Here is a 21,284-nt window from a genome sequence, read left to right as displayed (position 1 = left end):
TTTTTTTATCACATATTTCATCACAGAAATATCAAATACTTCAACAAATAGTACAACAACAAATAGTTCAATACAAATTATATAGTTCAACAAATAAAAACTCATATTTCATCACATGTCGCGCCCGGCATCGCCCTTGAGCCTCCATAGGTGCTCTATCAGATCTTGCTGCAGTTGATGATGCACCTGTGGGTCTCGGATCTTCTGACGCATACTGAGATAGGCAATCCAGGTTGCCGGTAGCTGGTGATCAACTTCGGCTAGAGGACCCTGCCTGTAGTATGGTTCAGTGTCAAACACTGGGTCTTGTTGCTCGCTCTCGATGATCATGTTGTGCAAGATGACACAGCAAGTCATAATCTCCCACATTTGATCTTTCGACCAGGTCTGAGCGGGGTACCGGACAATAGCAAATCGAGATTGGAGCACACCAAATGCCCGACAGAACTTGTAGAAACACTCCATGCTGGTGGACTCGGCCATGCGCCCATAGTCGTCCAGTGAATCACCGGGAGCTTCGTATGCAAGCATCCTCATCGCTGTCGTGCACTTCTGGATCGAGGTGAATTCAAGTTTGCCGGTGCAATCCATCTTGCACTTGAAATAGTTGTCGAACTCCCGGATGGAATTCACAATCCTGAGGAAGAGCTTTCGACTCATCCGATAACGGCGCCGAAATGTTTTGTCGCCGTGAAGTGGAGCATCGGCGAAGTAGTCGGAGTAGAGCATGCAGTAGCCTTCGAGACGATGCCCTTTTTTTGCTTTCACCCGCCCCGGCGCCGAGCCACCTCGCCGCGGCTTTTCATTGCTCGCCAGCAGCTGGGCGAGGGCGGCGAGCACCATCAGATGCTCTTCTTCCTGGACGTCGGTCTCAGCTTCCTCCTCCAGCAGCGCGGCAAGCGCTTCCTCGTCATCCGAGTCCATCGCCGAGGCAAGCAAATCGCCGAACACCTTGCGCCCGGTGGGCGTGCACCCGCCGAACTGCCCCTCCGCGTCCGGAAACAGCGGCCGGAAACGCCCAGTTGTTGTTGGAGGGGCTGCCGCGGCAAACCTATGCTATTTGTCCGGCGGGGAATGGCTATCTAGCGGTGAAGGGCGGCGGGCGGCGCCGGGATATAGCTAGTGGCGGCCGAGGGCGCGGGGGGTGGAAGGCGGGTCGGGGAAGAAAATCTTGACTTTTCGTCTGATGGTGTGGGCCAGTCGCGCTTTTCCCTTGCGCCGGAGCCCCCGATCATCCCCCAGTGCGTCGGGTTCGGCCTGCGGCCACCGGACGGAAAAAAGGGCCGAACCGACGCTTTTCATCGTCCTGGGAGTGCGACTGGAGCGTCTTTTAGTGCCGGCGCCAAAAAAATGGCCTAAGGTGCCTGTTGGGGACGCGGCTGGAAATGCTCTAAACAAGCCAGATCAAAATATAGCTCCCACCTCTCATCTTGTCATCTTTATGTTCGTGTGGTGTGTTTACTATGCATGCAGTATCTCCATCTGTGAGCTACTATAGCCCAAATTTTTTGTCCGCATGCCATACGCATGTGCATGACACTCACCTACCTATATGTACCGCAGAGTACGCTAATTAGTGCATGGCACAGTTACTTAACCAAGCTACTTTTCCACACATGCATGCTATAGTTTTACAACGTCTTCTCCGTATAATATATGATATGCACACTTATACATATTAAAAAAAATAGTTTTACAACGTCCCCCTTACCCCACTCACTGGCTATACATGAGCCTATAACTCAAAAAACGAGCCTATTTTCTCCATGCAACTAAAAATGTTTTGCGCGATCGAACACACTCCCTCTGTAAAAATAAATATAAGAGTGTTTATATCACTAAATACTCTTATATTTCTTTACAGAGGGAGTATTAATTTGCACGATGAAAGAAACACCAGGCAAAACCCCTCCTGCTATGGACACCCTGACTAGATTGCATTGTTTTCTTATTTTCATTTTGCTGACAAATTTCGGTTGATAAATAGAAGCAGCTGGTGGCCAAATAAAGCAATGTATATGCAAAGAAAAAGGTGGCTTGCTCTCCTGCTGTCAGTTCTGCTGCACCAATTTGATCGTAAAAAGTTTAAGATTCCTGACTCCGCACCCTGGCGTCAATATACAAATCTCTTCGCTTTACGGTAATCCATGCCCTAGATGCAAAGAATGCAGAAAGAGATCATACAACTAGGAGATAAAGGGGATCGTCCGATCAGGAATCTGGAAGGACGTACGGGTATCTCTCCCTCCTTTAATTTAAATTTGATCTTAATTTGTTCTAAAAGCAAAGAGGAAGCCCCCTGGTTTGGGCTTTCACTTTATTAGTGCTTGAATTCACGAAAGAACAAATATAAAATTGCTAGGTGATGATTAGTGTTTTATTAGTCCTTTGACGCTAGACCAGGACTACCGATTAGATGTCATGGCAAGCTAGGAGTACCGGTTTTACAAGAATAGGAAGGGAAACATAAGAACATGAAAAGCGTCAAGTGGGGACAAGTTTCTGCTAAAACTATCACGGCGAGAAGATAATAATATAATTTAACACGAGGTAAGAATCAGCGAAGATTTTTGTTGTGCAATCCCATGCACAATAATTCACATGAAAACGTTCTCATGGTTCAGTCTTTTAATCTGAAAGAGAAAAACACATTTTTTAGGAGAACAGCACGTAGGTTTCCCTAGTGCATATTAATTTTGTAAAAGTGTAAAGAAAGAAGCATTATTGGCACTGGAATATCCAGTGGTGCTGGATTGCAAATGAATTCTCCTGAACAATAATAGTATCTCGCAGAGGTGTGTCACAGTAAAACAAAACAGTGAGCTACATTCATGTTTGCACCGCAAGGACTCACCAAGGAAGGAGGCCGGAGCCGCTCATATACATGCATGCCTGCAATATTAAAGTGGCCACCTACCCATACACATACACTGTCGCCTGCCTGCTGACCTACGAACAGAGTAATACTACTACTCTTCTTTGACATGTTTGTTTGTGACTCGCCGAGACAGATAAACTACACTCTATGATCCCTCAAGACAGACAAATTAACACACATGTCTTAATCCTGCTAATTTATCTATTTATTCTTTAGGGAATGCTAATTTATCTATTCTATACGGAGCTATACAGTGTTGTAATATTGTATTTCTCTACCGGAGCATGCACCTGAGAAACGAAACGATAAGAAGCAACGGAATTTCAAGAAGAGCGCACTTGCTGGCTGGCATCATGGCGACCGACCATGGCCTTCATTTATGTTTACGGATCAGTCGCCGCAGGCCACCGCCATTGTCAGCCATGGCCGGCCGGCCGGCCAGCCACAGGTCCCCGGCCTTACTGCTTTCAGCAGCGGCAAGTGGCAACTGAGGCAAAATGGCAATAAAAATAAAAGGCTTCCACTGTAGCTGTAGGGAGAGAAATAACCAGGAGAAACTTCCAATCCATTCCAGAAATAGTGAAATGTTACATTAAATGGAGGAAAAAGATGTACTACCAAGAATACATGGATGGAATGGAATACAACATGAATTAGTACGTGTTAGATGTTCAGAGAGACAGCCTAATGCTTCAGCAGCAACTTAATCTACAGTAGTACATGATAACATATGCTGGATACTTCAGTGACTCGTTTGTCATGGAGGACTGAAGCGCACAGGCCACACGATAAAGGTCTCTGATATGGAGGATCCCACGCGACCAGGGTTCACGAACCATCACCTGATGGTGGAGTACATGATGCATTCCCTGGAAGTGAAGTGGAAAGGCTGGTGGGGAACGGGGTTCCTGAAACACAAGAAGCAGCAACGCATCAGGATGGCAACACTACAGTTCAATCTCTGGTGCACGCATGCACTACTCCACTCACACAATTCAATTAGGGTCATCAGGACATTATGTCGTACAACATGTGATTTGCTTGTAAACATCTACGGAGTAGTCCTCTACGCGAACTCGGACTGTAGTCAGGTATCGGTCAGCACTGTATGTGATTCGCGTGTCAGCATCTAGCTAGGAAATCTGACTACGGGTCAACAAACAAATAAACCAGGGTACCAACGGTACACTCTTCCTGTCCGATTTTTCTTTTGTTTGCATGGTGCTTGCATTTGGCCTTTTGTCTTACACAGGCAAACACTAGAAATGATTTACTATATATAGACGTAAAACAGAATGCTAATAGATGGCTGGGTGGCTGCATGTAAAGTATTCAACTTACGGTCGTGGCCCATATATCTTGATCTGCCGGACATGGGTGTCCCTCCCGTTCAGGTGATTGGCCAACACCGCGATTTGGAGCATAAATGTATGAATGAATGTTTCTCTGCACAAATATGCCAAGAAAAAAGGGTCATGCAACTGTCTGCACAGGCAGTAAAACTAAGCAGTGGGATCCAAACAATATCATTCTGACATTAGTTCTGAAATCCTCACATATTTCTAGAGTGTACTCGTGGGCAAATTATATGTCAAATTGGAAGCTATTGGCATATTACAACACTGAAATGAGTTTGGTGAACATCAGATATTCTTGCACTTAGACGGAGTATCTAAAATTGTCAAAGTCCAACGAAAATTCAGCTGCTAGCAAAACAACATCAACAACATAGTAAACCATGGAATTTATGCAAGCAGCGGCCTGCACAGCCAGTGTGCTGAAAATATGAATCATCTAACATGTTGACATGGAGTTTAATTATTACGGGAATTGCAAACATAAATCCATAGTATGTCATCAGATGTCCTTCTGAAATTGCAATGCCTAGAGGAAGGAAAATAAAGGCATCATAGGGCTGACAGGATTAAGTTACAAAATCCATACCGGGGATCAGTGCCAGATAATGATATATGAACCCATCCTACTGGCTTCAAAAGGTCCACCGTTTTAATTTCCTGGAAGCATGGTAAATATAGTGGCTCATTATTTCAGATCAAAGACAATATTATCAGTTGTAAATTTGAATTTTCAAGGATCGGTTCAGTGTTCACTGGACAAGTATGCGCAATGCAGAGGAATTGCAGAAAGAGATCAAGTTTCCCAATCAATATTTCAATAATCCTATGATGCGACAATAAGGTAGTGAAATCCATGACTACAACACATCAGAACATGCAGTAGCCCCCAGCTCTGGAAACCCGAATGCACAGACCAGATTCTTTCTAGTCTGCTGCAAGATGAGGACCAGGGTTGGAAATCGAAACTGAAAGGGCCAGGCATCAAATGCCATCCGCAAGCAACAGCATTTGCAGAGTGCTCTCACCATCAAGCACAGATCATCATAAGTATAATTCAGAGATGCGTGCGTGTTCTCACTGCTATGTTCAGAAACGAGGTTTTACCTTGAGATTGTGGAAGCCGTCGCCGGCCCGGATGGAGATCTTGCTGGGCGTGTAGCTCTCGTCCAGCTTGAAATCCACGTAGAGCACAACAAGCTGAAGCCCCCAATCCAGCAACAGATTAAGTCAGAAGAGAAAAAGGATCAAACGCCATTCAGACAAAATGTAACGGAAGCAGCAGCGACTCATGGTGCGCACCTGCAGCTGCACCTTCTTCTGGAACTGGATGTTGACCAGGTGCGGCTGCGCGCCGTCCGACCTGACAAAAAAAAATCCACCGACGACGGCGGCTCAGCCTGTGATTCCGCGAGACAGAACGAGGAGAGATTTCGACGGGGGGAGACGAGGAGGATGGGTAGGGGGTGCTTACTGCCAGTAGGTGTCGAGGCTGTCGTCGCGGAGGGAGGCGACGCCGTTGCCGGGCTTGCAGGAGCTGACGCTCCAGGCCGCCGTCTTGGCCATCTCCCGCATGTCCCCCTCCACCGACAGCTCCGGGCAGCCCTTCAGCCGCCCCGCCGCCGGCGTCGCCGCCGCCTCCTCCTCGCCGTCAGACTCCATCGATTTGGGGGGAGAGAGAGCGGGTTTGCCCTTACGACTGTGGCCCGGAAGGGGGGACAGAAGAGCGAACCAAAGAGGCCCGTCCGGCCTGCCTACCATGTCCTAGGCGAGGCCCACGTTTAGCTGCCCGCGCTGGGCCCGGCCCACGTTCGCGAAGCTTGACCGCGGTCAAGGACGCTTCTCGGAGAAGCCTTCTCCACCATTTCGCTTCCACCCGACCACGCTCCCGCTCTTGCCTGCCGCCATGGACGGATGGATGAGCCGAGCTCGCTCCCCATCGCGGCGCGCCACGCCATCGCATTCCCCTTTCCAGGCGGCGCCCTGCCACCCAGGCATGCGAGGGCGCGGAGGCCAACCGCGCGGCGGCGGCTCGCGGAAGGAGGGCGCGAGGGCCGGGCCCGAGTGGCGGCGCGCCGACGGCCGGGCCGAGGCGCTCGCCGCCGACCGCGCGCGGCTGGAGGCGGAGAACGAGGCCCTCCACGCGCGGCTCCGCCAGGTGAGCCGCCGAGGGTTTCCTGCTTTCGAGGGTTTTTGTCCGTACGTAGCAGCTGACGCTGGTTGTTTTGCTGCGCTTAATCGCGCGCGATTCAAGGCGGAGGCGAGCGGGAGGAAGCGGAGGACGGCCTACGTTCAGCCTTCTGCTAATCCCAAGTTCGTCGGTGAGAACACACGGCCCGGCCCGGCCCTCGTTTCTTGGCCGCCCATGATAACCTGTAATCTCACCTTGTTGGTTTGGTGCTACTCTTGCTCTGATTGATTTTGGAAGATGTGCTGGGTTGTTTGTGGTGCAAAACTTGGCGCTAATTTCTGCCTTTTTGTGTGTCCACTGCGATTGCTCCTAATTAAGTGAAGAATTTAGTGGCTATTTATCTAACTGTTGGACCGAGGACGTGCTATCTATCAAGTTATGTTGCTGCTGATATATGTCATCGCCTTGTGTGCTCAATGTAGAGCACCGGGAGATTGACTCAGAGGATTCCCGCAACTGTGAGGCTCCTTTTCACATCGATTACTCAGGACCAAAGGTACAGATATTAATGTCGGTTGCTTGGCTCAAAATCATTTACTCCGGCTTGTGTATGTATGTATGTCATCGATTTTCTCAGTTTTCATCTTACATTCATGCCTGTACGTTGTGGGAAAATTCTAGGTACAGCTAAAGGGAGGTAGAAGACATGGAGAGCGTACTCAAAATGATGCGGACCATGGGGGCGCTGTAAGAGATTTACCAGCAGAGCCAAGGATACCAAAGCAAGCTATTCATAAGAGCTCAAAAAAGGATAAGGAAGCTACCGAAGCAGCAGAGAAGCTTCACCAGAACATGAAAAAACGGCCCTGTTTGAGAGCAGGAGGAGCTGTTGATGCAGTAAACAAGGTACTGTTTCATTCTTGAGGGAATGCTACTGGAAATTCACTAGTTAACTAAGAAGAAATGTCTTACAGCATCTAAAATGAAATTGTACTTCTTACCAAAAGTATTTCCTTTCCAACATTATGGCCTGCTCATAGTGGACCTTTTTTTTTCCTTCTGTGCTATTTATTTAGTGACCTCTTTATGACCTAGTGCATCCACAACAGGTCCCGTCTTTCTATACATACATATCTAGTCAATGGACAATGCCATGTTTATAAGCAAACCCGCTTGATTAATTGTAACATGGATAATGCGATGTTTAACAAAACCCACTCCTTGCATTTTAGTTGATCGCCTCCTGCCATGGACTGTTTTACTAATATGCATGTGTTCTTGTTTGCCGCTGTATTTTTTGTTTTGTTTAGTTCTTCTCAGACGGTATAGACATCTCTTCTTGAATTGTGTTGCTGAAAACATGAACCGCTAGTAAAGCGAGGAATTAGGTTTCCTTTCAATGATATGTGCTACCGATATAGGAGCAACTCCTTCTGGGAAGTGCTAATGTGCAACAGTTTGTTTTGTAACAGGAGAATATTCACAAGCGCAAGAAGGATAGTAGTAAGATGGATCTTGAACAGTGCACGGTGAGTTTTCTTTTCAGTCGCCTTTTCTCACTCCCTGCCCATCTTTGTTCTATGCATCCTAGATCCAGCATTGGTGTAACTTATCTCTTCAAGATCTACTCGATTTTATTGGTTAGTTTGTTGCTGGTTGGCAGTGCCATCTTTTCTAGAATAGAGTAGATCTTTCATTGTCCTTATAAGACACCCGTTTCTTTCTATGTTTGTTATCCAAGTGGATCTAACATTGCTAATGAATTAAACTTGTACACGAGAATTGTGGCCGTGATTAGCCTTCTATGATTATAGCAACTGAAAATTGTCCCGCTCCTATTCAACACTTGACGTTGCCCCATTCTCGTTCTGTTGTGGAATCGAACCACAAAGCTAGCTCCGTGTTCCTTATAAATAAGTAGATTCATTTTTTTCTCAGAAATCCCCTCTTCTTCCTCCTCAAGGAGCCTCCGAAGAAGGTATTAATTAGTGGGTGGGTCTCCCTCCGGGGAGCGCTTTGGCATGAGAAGTGATAGCTATGTATGGTTCTGGTGCCAAGATCCAAGAAGTGAAATTTGTTTCTGGCCAGTGATTCTTGTAATTTAGAAATAATTGTTGACACTTTGCTGGCCACAGGTGAATTTATGGGGCAACATCCAAATCATAATACAATTGTTGGTCTCGGTCTCTAGTAGAGTCTACCTACGTATCGCGTGTCACCTTGAATGTATTTGTTAGGTATTATTTTTGTTTTTGTATTTACAGTCCGTGGATTAGTTTGGAGGGATGATACAAAACCACCCCTTGCAATTTTGTTGATCGCTATGCGTAGTTTCTTGTGTGCCGTTGTATGTTTTTATTTTGTCTTGTTTTACTCAGAAGGTATAGACATCCAGATTCTTGATAGGTTATCTGCTTGAATTGTGTTTCTGAGAACATGGACTGATAATAAAGTGAGGAAATAGGTTTCTTTTCTATGATGTATGATATCGATATAGGAGCATCTGCTTTTGGGGAGTGCTGATGGCCAAGATTTTGTTTTGTAACAGGAGACTAATCAAAAGCGCAGGAAGGATACCAGTAAGATGGTTCTTGAACAAAGCACAGTGAGTCTTCCTTTTGGTTACCTTTTTTTTTCATTGCCTGCCCATCTTTCCTCGATGCATCACAGATCCAGCATTGGTGTTGCTAATCTCCTCACGGTGTAGTCGATTTTGTTGGTCCATTTGCTGCTTCTAATGTTGCGGTGCCATCGTTTCTAGAATCGAGTAGATCTAAGTTTCATGTGCCTTATAAAATGATTGTTTTTTTCTCTGTTTGTCATGCAAGTGGGTCCTACATTGCTGAGTGACTCACTAATGAATTAAACTTGTAGACGAAAATTGTGGTTGTGATCATCCTTCTATGATGAGACAGGCTTTTTAGAACCCGGGTGTCCCGGCTCCCTCTTATCAGCACCGTCCATGCAAAACAGGGACCTGGAGATCTGTGCCACGCACTGCAAGTGTATTTGGTTTAGCAGGCTTACTAGAACAGTAACAGAGAGAGCTGGGTTTCGTAGGGCACTGTAACCTTTTAGCCAGATTCCATCACGCTGTCACTTTTGAGTTGTCCCCGATTGGATATGTCGGCGCGTGATTCATACAAACAAATGGGTTGTCACTTTGCTCTCTATTTTACAGAGGTTGGTATTTACTGAATCCACTATTCAGAGTCACTCGTGCCACCGAAAAGTTCTGGTCCCACTATGACCCATCACAGTCAAATAGAGTATTAAAAAGTACTAACCTGTTAGGCCGCTGTGAGCTCTCTCGAACATTGCAGCACAAAACCGGTCAGGATGAGCCTGCTGCATGCAGGGCACCGTCATGAACAGTGACCGCTCTCTGTCATGCATGTCGCATACAGGCAAGTCAGGAATAGGTACCTATTGCATGCTCCTACTGCCAGTCCTACAAGCCTACATGCGACTCTATTAGACGAGTCAAATAGACTGAAAAAGCTGATTGTATAATATCTTAGTCAAACCCCAACACGAATCTCACCGAGACTGGACGAGGCTGATAAGTGGGTGCCGGGACTCCCGGGTGCTACAACACATTTTCGTTCTATGATTCTAACACCTGAAAATCTTTCCACTCCCGTTCAACACTTTTTTTTGGAAAAGGAGGTTGATACCCCCGGCCTTCCTGTTCAAACTCTTGACATTGTCCCATTCTTGTTTCTGGCCAGTGATTCATGTAATTTAAAAATTGTTGTTGGCACTTTGCTGGCCAAAAATGAATTTAAGGGCTGATATTCTAAATCACAGCACAATTGTTGGTCTTGGTCTATACTAGAGTCCATGTACCCTATGTATTGCGTGTGACGGCGACCTTGAATGTATTTGTTAGGTAGTATTTTAGTTTTTGTGGATTAGTTTGGAGGGATGATCCATCATCAGTCAGCATGGGGGAGGTGATGAATCATTCACTTGGGTGGCTTAAATGGAAGTCGTTCAACTGTTGGTCTTGTTTGCCGCTGTATTTTTTGTTTTGTTTATTTTTTTCTCAGACAGTATAGACATCCACATTCTTGATAGGTTGTCTTCTTGAATTGTGTTGCTGAAAACATGGACCGATAGTAAAGCAAGGAATTAGGTTTCCTTTCGATGATATGTGATACCTATATAGGAGGGGGAAGTGCTAATGGGCAACAGTTTGTTTTGTAACAGGAGACTATTCACAATCGCAAGAAGGATAGTAGTAAGATGGATCTTGAACAGTGCACGGTGAGTTTTCCTTTCAGTCGCCTTTTCTCACTCCCTGCGCATCTTTGTTTGATGCATCCTAGATCCAGCATTGGTGTTACTTATCTCTTCGCGATCTAGTCGATTTTATTGGTTATTTTGTTGCTAACCAAGTTAGCAGTGCCATCTTTTCTAGAATAGAGTAGATCTTTCATTGTCCTTATAAGACATTCGTTTCTTTCTATTTTGTTATCCAAGTGGATCTAACATTGCTAATGAATTAAACTTGTACACGAGAATTGTGGCCTTTTTAGCCACTGAAAATCTTTCCACTCCTATTCCACACTTGACATTTGCCCATTCTCGTTCTGTTCTGGAATCAAACCACAAAGCTAGCACTGTCTTCCCTATAAATAAGGAGATTCATTCTTTTTTCTTTTCTTTCAGAAATCCCCTCTTCATCCGCAAGGAGAGCGATGGCATCTTCGACCTCCAAAGAAGGTATTAATTAGTGGATGGGTCTCCCTTTGGGGTGTGCTTTGGCATGAGAAGTGATAGCTATGTATGGCTTTTTGGCGCCAAGATCCAAGAAGTGAAATTTGTTTCTGGCCAGTGATTCTTGTAATTTAGAAATAATTGTTGACACTTTGCTGGTGACAGATGAATTTATTGTTGGTCTCGGACTCTAGTAGAGTACACCTACGTATCGTGTGTGACCTTGAATATATTTGTTAGGTAGTATTTTTGTTTTTGTATTTACAGTCCAAGGATTAGTTTGGAGGGGTGATACAAAACCACCCCTTGCAATTTTGTTGATCGCTATGCGTAGTTCCTTGTGTGCCGCTGTATGTTTTTATTTTGTCTTGTTTTACTCAGAAGATATAGACATCCAGATTCTTGATAGGTTATCTGCTTGAATTGTGTTTCTGAGAACATGGACTGATAATAAAGTGAGGAAATAGGTTTCTTTTCTATGATGTATGATATCGATATAGGGGCATCTGCTTTTGGGGAGTGCTGATGGCCAAGATTTTGTTTTGTACCAGGAGACTATTCAAAAGGCCAGGAAGGATATCAGTAAGAAGGTTCTAGAACAAAGCACAGTGAGTCTTCCTTTTGGTTACCTTTTTTTTTTCATTGCCTGCCCATCTTTCCTCGATGCATCACAGATCCAGCATTGGTGTTGCTAATCTCCTCACGGTGTAGTCGATTTTGTTGGTCCATTTGCTGCTTCTAATGTTGCGGTGCCATCGTTTCTAGAATCGAGTAGATCTAAGTTTCATGTGCCTTATAAAATGATTGTTTTTTTCTCTGTTTGTCATGCAAGTGGGTCCTACATTGCTGAGTGACTCACTAATGAATTAAACTTGTAGACGAAAATTGTGGTTGTGATCATCCTTCTATGATGAGACAGGCTTTTTAGAACCCGGGTGTCCCGACCTCTTTGCGACCTCTTTTTAGAACCTTGAATGTACTATTTGTTGGGTAGTATTTTAGTTTTTGTGGATTAGTTTGGAGGGATGATGCATCATTATTCAGCATGGGGGAGGTGATGCATCATGCATCGTTCACTTGGGTGGCTTAATTGAAAGTCGTTCATCGCGAGGAATGGGACCCAGTACAGCAGCAAGGAACACATTTTGCCCTGCTAACTAAATAACCAACCTGTAGCAGTTTGTTCTTCTGCCACTGATGTATGTTTTTCTGTCTAATCTATTTGTCTGCACAGTAAAGCAAATGCCGTGCGAATGATCTGGATTGTGTGCGCCATTTACGTACCGAGAATCAATTCGAATCGACAGAACAAAATGACTCCTTAACTATGGAGTGATGCATCATTCACTTGGGTGGCTTTAATGGAAGTCTTTCGACTGAGACACTAATTATTTTTGTGTGCTTGTTCACTGCTCGTTTTGCAGATGCAGATCTTCGTCAAGTTCATGAATGGCGAGACCATCATTCTCAAAGAGGTCGCAAGATCAGATACGATCTACAACTTGAAGTCCAAGATTGAAGACAAGGAAGGCATCCCTGCAGGCCACCAGAGACTCATATTTGAGAATGAGCAGCTGGTGGGCGGCCGCACCCTCAAGGACTACAACATCAAGGAGAGGTCCACCCTTGACCTTGTCTTCCAAGGGATGCATATCTTTGTCGAGACGCCTGGTGTGATGACCAAGACGCTCGAGGTTGAGAGTGCAGATACGATATACAGCGTGAAGGCGAAGCTGTTCGATGAGACCGGATATGTCCCAGGAATGCAGCGCATCATGTTTGTGGGGAGGGAGCTGGAGGAAGCCCGCACCTTGGCCGACTACGACGTCCAGAACAATTCCACCGTTCGTCTTGCGCTGCGCCCCTGGAGGCTGAAGGACAGGAGGCACATCTGGGTCAGGACGGCGACGGGCAGGACCATCATCAGATATTGCGCCATGTCCTCGGAGTCCGTCGGCGATGTCAAGGACAAGATCTTTGTCGAGCTGGGCATCCCCACGGAGCAGCAGTGCCTTTCCTGGGGTGAAGGCGGAGCAGCGCTGGAGAACTGGTGCACCATGGAGGAGACAGAGCGCTACCTCGTTCTGCGGCTCTGCCTTCCTGTGTTGTCTGTTTTTTGTGATGGTAGCGAGAGTCCAGACACGCCACTCGCCAGAGGTAGAACTAATGTGACTGACACTTAGCCTAAGATGTGGGTTCAGGACTGAAGGCAGCATTGTCTCTGTTTTTCTTCAGTTGAGAGTAAGGAACACGTGTAGATGTGAAACTCGTCTTTTTTTTTCCTGTCTAATCTATTTCTATGCCCAGAAAGCAAATACGGTGCGGATGATCGAATCACAAAATGAAATCCTATTCTGATACTCGCTTTGTAAACTTATATATGACTTTTTAGATCTATAGCGACCTAAAAAGCCTTACAAAAGTTTATAGAGGAAGTATTTGTGTTGTACACTCTTGCATGAGCCTTACGGCCTTGCTCTTCTCTCTGAACAAAACATGATGGATTCGGATTCGGCGCTGACAGTGATCCATGACCTGTGCCAAAGTTTTGGTTTGTCTGAACTCAGTGCATTGTCTGTTTCCCTCTAGTCCAGTGACCAAATTGTGTCTGAGCTGAGCCAGCAGGTGGGGAAACACCAGAGCTTTGGTCTGTGACTGTGTTTCCAACTTGTAAGCTGCACACACGCACGCATCTCCAGCTAATTGTGCAGAGTGGGCTCATCAAGCATGCAACATTTGAATTGCGGTTCAGCGATTTTGTGGCGGAACCACTTGATGAATGAAATCTGAATTTGAGTAGTGTGTTTGAGGCCAGGCCCCGGCAAAGTATGCGTGAAGAAACTAAACAATCCAATCGACCAAAATAAAATTTCATCCTATTTTATCCTATTACATGTGTTTGACACTCCTGCACGAACTTAATTCTGGCTGTCGTTAATTCTAGGTCTGTTTGACGGTAGTCATAAAATGTTCGTCAACTCGACGCAGTCATTGCTCATGAACTTCAAAATATATTCAAGATTTTTTTAAAATGTACACGGATTTAAAGAGTGTTCATGTATTGAAAAAAAAACACTGGCATTAGAAAATTTCAAAACAACAAAACAGAAGATTTGACAGAAAAACCAGGAAAAACCCTCAACAGAAAACATCCTAGCGGAAATAGAGACCAAAATCAACAGAAAACCCACTTTACAAACTGTTCAGAAAACATCCGAAGGCACACAATCATAATAAATGGCCTTGTCTGTTACTTGCCAAGGTGGGCGATTTGTACAAGGACAGTACTATTCTACATTGTGAGCGTAGAATAGGTAATTCCTCGAAGAGGGAAAGGGAGGGAACTGTGGTTCGAAAGGAGAGAGAGAGAGGGAAGCAAATTAAAGCGGCCCGGCCCGCCACGTCCTAGCTAACTAGGCCGGATTAGGTGGCTGCACTAGGCTAGACGACACAGTTTGATAAAAGTTTTTAGCTCTAAAAAAAGTTTGATAAAAGTTTTTTTTCTCAAAAAGAAGTTTGATAAAAGTTTTGAGAATTGTTGTCCACAATGACAATGGTTTAAGCCCTTCTCGAAAATTTCTTTCCAAAAATATAAAAACAGGTTCACTAGAAATTTCACCGCAAATGATAGGTTTTTGACACTTTATGAGATTGTAAGAAAATCATTTGCTTTATTCATAACCTCTATCTGCGAGAGTTTCTTCTTGTAAGGATTTTGTAAATATCCTTTAGATTAGTTTTTGTTTCATACAGAAGAAGAAGAAGAAGGAGAAGGAGAAGAAAGTGTCTGGACGGAATGATGTATTGTCTGGGCAGAAGCGACGTTGCCCTGAAGACAATGATGTATTGTCTGGGCAGTTGTTTTCATCATCTGGTATCTCCAAAAGCCACGATATATATCAATCTTATCTCTGTAGCCATCGGTTGATTCAAAAGATGCACCATGGCAGGCAGGAGATGCTTTTCCTTGTCGCACCCCCACGAACGCAGGCAAACACCCTCCTTTCATGCATACGTGCAAAACAGAGCAACGTTCACTAAGCAAGATTCTTCGTGGAGCCACACCTCGAGCTGGACAGTACTGAGCCAAAATGCTACTACTACTGTATTTATCAATCGCCAGCCCGCAATAATTCTGCAGACTGCCTTTGACCAGCTCCGTTGATGCCGTTGAAGGTTCTAACATGTGCAAGTTGCATCTTTATACATATATGCTGATGCAGCTAGTGACCGGTCGGCCATTACACCCGGTAAAATTTTGGGAGAATATATGCTTCTGCTCAAGCCTGTTTGTTACAACTGTTTTTGATCAAAAAATCAGGTAGCATGTAACACCGTCGACAGCCCTGACCTGATAACGATTCCGTTGTCGCTGCTGCATGCCAAAATTAAGAATCTGCCTATCATTTGTGCTTTTCCAAATAGATTTTTTATAGCATATATTCTGGCCCGTGGCTATCAGAATCCGGAGCCCTGAAGACGGGAGGAGATAGGCCCAAGTTGGGTTGGGTGACAATTTGATTTGTGAGGGAGGCGTACCGTTTTCTATTATGAACCTACTTATCATTCCATTTATGCTCTTTCATTGGATCTTAGGCTTCCACACCCCATGGAATCAGAGGACTGTTTATATATACTAGTGGTTGCGGCCCGTCATTGCGGGCCTCTTGAGAGAAAGCTGTGCGTGTATTTCTCCCTCTCAAATAAAAAACCTCAATTTCAACTCAAAATTAAAAAGAAAACTTTCTCACAACACGTGAACATCACATCCATCTAAAAAAAGAGCCTAAAAACATTCTTAAAATTAAAAGAAACAAAGTCTCACTTTCATCTTTCAAAAATAATCTCCAAAAAAAACTTTTCTCCAAAGAAAAAAAGGCCTCAATTTCATCTTCCAAAAAAATTAAAAAGTTTTTTGCCACGGCCAACCAGCATGCGGCATGTGGCCATGCTGGTTGGCCGCCATTCTCCCGTAGCTTAATGTGTTTGATAACTACTTGTATGTACTCTAGTGTAAGACACAAATTAAAATTTTGGGTGGTGGCTAAATATTCGAGTGAATGAATCTCTTATGAAAATACAAATTTTCATTTATTATAAATAAACTGAATATATTATTTCAAATAAAGAAAGTACAACATACCAACGAAACTGAAATGGACACAATCAACTTAACTCACTGATAAAAACAAAAAAGTTACATCGCTTTGCAGAGCTACATGAGTCGTTCACCTCAACATGGGATAATTTAAAGTTGCTAAACACACTATGTGAGAGGGATTGGACAGGACCGACTAGGTGTAGTTTCTGTGATCGGGATGAGATGATCAAACACCTCTTTCTTGATTGCCCGTTGGCCAAAGTCCTTTGGCGGACGGTCCACATTGCTTTTAATATTACTCCACCGAATTCTGTCAACACGTTATTTGGGACATGGCTTAATGGGATTGAGCCTGACTTAGCGAGATATATTCGTGTTGGAGTTTGCGCTTTGCTGTGGACTATCTGAAATTGCAGAAATGATTTGGTTTTTAACAGAATATCACATATTCACTTTTTGCAGGTTATTTTCCGAGCCACGGCAGTGATCCGTTCGTGGTCGCTACTCACTCCGATGGAGGCCAGGGAGCATTTGGTTACTGGATCTATCCGCTGGGAGATGGTAGCTCGGGATATCTTCAACCGGTTTGGATGACGGTCATGTAATAGGATAGGCAATTAGTTTACCTATCTATCTTTAGCCAGCCGGTTGTGGCGTCTTTTCTTGGCTAGTTTGTGTTTCTAGCCCGTTTTGGCTCTGTGTGAGCTTTCTATTCAGTTTTTACAGTTGGAGACTTTGGAACCTTGTTGAAACCTTTTTATTTGGTTAATAAAATGACCGTATGCATCACTCTGATGCAGAGGCCGGGGAGACCCTCCTTTTCACAAAAGACACTATGTGAGAGAGGAAGGGGGACTAAGTTGTTATGTTGTCCACAAGAGTACCCAAAAGAAATCTAGGGTGTTCATCAACCCAACCAGTTAGCAATCTCACGAGCCACTCCGTTCGCCTCCCTTGGACAATTAGCAAAGACAACTTTCCAATTGGGCATGAGGAATATAATTTTTTTATGAAAGGAGGATGACCCCCGGCCTCTGCATTTGGGAGATGCATACGGCAACTTTATTGATTATTCTCGAAGACCTTACAAAGTATTACAAAAAGAAATCTAGGGTGTTCATCAACCCAACCAGTTAGCAATCTCACGAGCCACTCCGTTCGCCTCCCTTGGACAATTAGCAAAGACAACTTTCCAATTGGGCATGAGGAATATAATTTTTTTATGAAAGGAGGATGACCCCCGGCCTCTGCATTTGGGAGATGCATACGGCAACTTTATTGATTATTCTCGAAGACCTTACAAAGTATTACAAAAAATATATCTGAATCCACCATCTTGGCAACATATGCCGCTACTCCTATCCATATGATGAAGGGATGCTAGCTGGGCCACTACCCAAACCACTCACCTAAACCTAACATCAAAAGCCGGAAGCCCCAGCCGAGCCACATACCGGGTCTGGGGCACAATCCGGTCAGACGCACTCGTGTGTCATCGCAGCCATCTTCCACAGGCCCGTCTTCAGATTATATTGAGGCATCTACCTTGTCTGGCCACTCTGCCATCGACGTCACCATGACGCCAGATAGCTACCTCCTCCTGCGCGAGTCCATCTCCGCACATCGGACGCCGAGCCTCCACAACGCCACGCCACTGATCTCCACCGCCATCAATGTGTGAGATGAAGTACCGCTCCACCAAGGTAGGTACAAGGTAAGGAAGGGCGAGGTCCCCATCGGAGACACGGCCGGACGGGCCGCCACCAGGAACCAGACAAGCTCGCCATACATGCCCAGCATCCCCATGCCCAAGTCGGCGCCTTCAAGAAGGTGACGACACTGTGGCGCCGCCGCCGCTTAGCCACTGGGGCTAGGGTTTTCACCCGGGCGCAGGGGAAGGGGGGAGGCAGGGGAAGTTGAGCCTCGGCGCCGCCACCAAGGAGGGAATGACGTCCGATACGCCATCAACGCTGTGACCGCCACCGGCGGCCAAGGGTTTCCCCCGGCCAAGCACCCTGCCGCCACCTCCGAACCAGCCACAGCATCAGCAGGCACGTGCACGCCGGAGATCCAGGCCGGCTGGAGGTCATGCGTCACGAGCGGCCCAGAACGCCTCAGATCTGACAAGGGGAGCCCAGGGCCTCCCTGCGCCACGACCAGCGCCCACCGAGACCTCGCTGCCCGCGCAGCCGAGGGGACCCGGCCAACCTCATCGACGAGCACTCCCCGTCGCCGGAGGAGCGCCGTCCGCACCAGCGAGGCCGCCACCTCAAATCCGGGCCCTCACAACCGAAAGGGAGCGGCCAGAGGCCTCGCTGCCGCCCTCACAGGCAGCCGCGCGGGAGCCCCGGCGACCGCCTCCGGCAGCGGCGAGGAGGAGGGGAAGGGGGAGGTGGCAGCGCGAGGGAACCCTAGGTCGCCCCAGATGGCACTCCCGAGTTCGCTCTGTGTTGATACACACATTATTATGCATTTTTATATTGAATCCCTAGATTTTAGGTATTTCATGCTTTTGTCGGGCTTCCAGGCCATGCTTCAAGTAGAAAACTGGAGCCCTAGTCCAGCCCGAATGTCGGTCTTCCAGGCTCAGGCTATTAGGTCAACTTCTCATGCCTAGATTTAATACGAAAGACCCACTGCTGGAGAAGGTGCTCATCGCACTCGGCCACACATTGTACACCGACATCTCCCGCACATGAATTTCACCACAAAAGTTACACCCCATATGTGAAAAAATAGGAATATTATTTTTTTAACCACCTATTACACACCGAGCAAGAACTACAGATACTCCATCATTTGCCAAGAATTAAAATGTCGACCGACATAGCTAACAATCCTAGTGATATCTTGTGCATGACGAGTTCACGTAGTAGTACGGATGAGCGATGAGTGTTAACCCTGAGCGGCTGAGCTCCTCGCTGGCTAGTGCTGGTAACAATTCCGTCATTGCGCTGTAGTTAGCAGAATCCAGATTCTGCCAATCTTGTGGGTTTTTTGCATTAAAATGCGGCATATGTTCTTGGTCGGCCATGGTTGTCAAAATTTGGCCAGCGCCCTAGAGACGGGAGGAGATAGGGCCGAAGTAGGGTGCTAATTTGATTTGAAAAGAACACATATCATTCTTTTTCTAGGACCAAATTATTGTTCCATTAGTTCGCTTCAAGTGGATCATAGACTTCCACACTTCCATGGCATTGGAGGAACAATCTGTATGTGTTTTGGTGTACGTATGCTGCAGTGTCCCACAAAAAATATATTCCCATCGGCTTTTCCAATTTTACTGACGATCGACAGCTGACAGCAGAAGCAATGCATCGGGCTAGGTAAGCAACAAAATGTTGCATCCCTGTCATGACAGGGCCGGCAGGTAAATAAGATGTGGGTGGACAAAAAAAATGATGATAGAAAAGCCATAATTGTTCCATTTCAAATTTTACAGAAAATTTAGAACATACAGATCAATGTCAATAGTTCACATCAATCACAGTTCTACTGACATGTATCTTCTTCATATACAAATTCGTTGGAAATTTCTATAGAACAGTTGAAGGTCGTTAAAAACACAAGCGCACATCTAAAACCACGGAAGTCCTTCAACTACATATGCAGAAATCAGAACCTTGTTTTTCACCCAATTGTATCTTGAATTGCAAAATTCGCTTCCATATTAGCCCGCACTGAAGTTGTTATTTTTTTCGGTCTAGTGTTATATATGCTTTAGCTATTGTATGTGAATTTTCAATGAACCATATTCTACATACAACAGTTAAAAGCACTATTGCAAGAACAAGGACCATTATATATAAGATACAATAAGCATCTATTCGGCATCTCTTTTTTTTTTTGAGCAAAAGAGGGTTTCCCCTCCGATTTCTATTAGAGAAACCAGTTTCTCACATTAACTTCGCAAGAAATTGGCTTCACCCGTCTAATATGATCGATATATATATATATATATATATATATATATATATATATATATATATATATATTCAACTGAGAAATGACAACATTAGCACTAGAATTTTGAATGTACTTGTTTAATTCCTCAAATTAAAAAATATTTATATGATTTTCTTATGCATAAGTACATAGCCTCGGACCAGAAATCACAAGACAATATAAACTCTCATTGTAGGCTAAGGGAGGGAGCATAATTGTTGCAATTGTGTCAAATTAACATAGACTCGGACCACAAATATAATTCATGTTCAATCCTAGTTCTATATATTTAGTACACATGTGTTTTGGTGTCAAATTAATATAAATTTCATACACTCGACACAAAATATGTTTTATTTGCATTGACATAATCTCACTTATTCTTGTGCTGAAAACACAAACTACCTAGTTCTTGGCTATCGATCATATCATCCCCCACCCCACCCCCTACTCTATTTATTGAGCTTGGTATTAAGAAAGGTAGCCTTTTAACTTTCCCTAATTGCCAAAATGGAGGGACAATTTAGAATCAATGAGCCGCGGCACACATCCATTGGAATTAAAGGAATACATTTTTCTCGGATATTTTTTTGTTGGGATTAATTTTAAAAACCATAGGCAAAGTCGTGCACTAAATTGTTGGAGCTAGATTTTTTGATTTTATTCTCTCATCCAAAAAGTAAGATATATCCTGGATCGCATGGCCAACACGCACCAGCTTTCTGGTGATGGATTCCCAATCTTTGCAACTAATTATCTGTAGAGAGCGAAATGATGCTCTTAAATTAACTATATAGCTAGCTACTTCACATGTAATAATTAGCTCATTTTCTTTAATATTATGAAAAATCGAGATTTTTAAGGTACACTCAAGACAGTAACAACCCAACATTACTGCACCAAATATGTCGGTGGTAGAACCAAGATCATCACGCCTGCAAGAAGTTGGTTGAACCACAAGACTAGTAAAAAGAATAGTTTTTTTCGCTATTTTGTGGTGTAAACAAGAGTCAACATGGATGTACATGCACACTTTAAAGCTAATAGAATTTGCTTAATTTGGTGTAACAAAATGCTTTGATTCACTAACCATGGACTATATTTTTCAAAATGACAGAAGGGAAACCTCTTTCGGTATCTGCATATGAAGAT

At 44.8% G+C, this 21,284-nt stretch overlaps 2 protein-coding genes across 3 annotated transcripts; one reads left to right on the top strand and one right to left on the bottom strand.

Moving 5' to 3' along the window:
* Positions 1–3,422: 3,422 nt before the first annotated feature.
* APC10 (anaphase promoting complex 10) lies at positions 3,423–5,950 on the bottom strand. Its single transcript, XM_048692163.2, has 6 exons — positions 5,708–5,950; positions 5,536–5,596; positions 5,341–5,433; positions 4,823–4,893; positions 4,220–4,324; positions 3,423–3,786 (listed from the first exon to the last, which is right to left on the bottom strand). Exons 1-6 carry the CDS (start codon positions 5,893–5,895, stop codon positions 3,717–3,719), a joined length of 588 nt encoding a protein of 195 aa, XP_048548120.2. The 5' UTR covers positions 5,896–5,950; the 3' UTR covers positions 3,423–3,716.
* Positions 5,951–6,079: 129 nt separating this feature from the next.
* On the top strand, positions 6,080–13,598 carry LOC147992891 (uncharacterized). Of its 2 annotated transcripts, XM_087532407.1 has the most exons (10): positions 6,080–6,391; positions 6,488–6,554; positions 6,847–6,920; positions 7,046–7,270; positions 7,837–7,893; positions 8,913–8,969; positions 10,577–10,633; positions 11,039–11,092; positions 11,638–11,694; positions 12,511–13,598. In XM_087532407.1, exons 1-10 carry the CDS (start codon positions 6,140–6,142, stop codon positions 13,267–13,269), a joined length of 1,659 nt encoding a protein of 552 aa, XP_087388533.1. In that variant the 5' UTR covers positions 6,080–6,139; the 3' UTR covers positions 13,270–13,598. The 2 variants fall into 2 exon arrangements, with proteins under 2 accessions (XP_087388533.1, XP_087388539.1); XM_087532413.1 differs by lacking the exon at positions 11,039–11,092.
* The last annotated feature ends 7,686 nt before the right edge of the window (positions 13,599–21,284 follow it).

Source organism: Triticum urartu, chromosome 1A (assembly GCF_056163025.1).
Source record: "Triticum urartu cultivar PI428250 chromosome 1A, HENAU_Tu73, whole genome shotgun sequence".
NCBI classification, from domain to species: domain Eukaryota; kingdom Viridiplantae; phylum Streptophyta; class Magnoliopsida; order Poales; family Poaceae; genus Triticum; species Triticum urartu.
The sequence above is the reverse complement of the archived record's forward strand: the minus strand, read 5'-3'. Positions and strand labels throughout refer to the sequence as shown.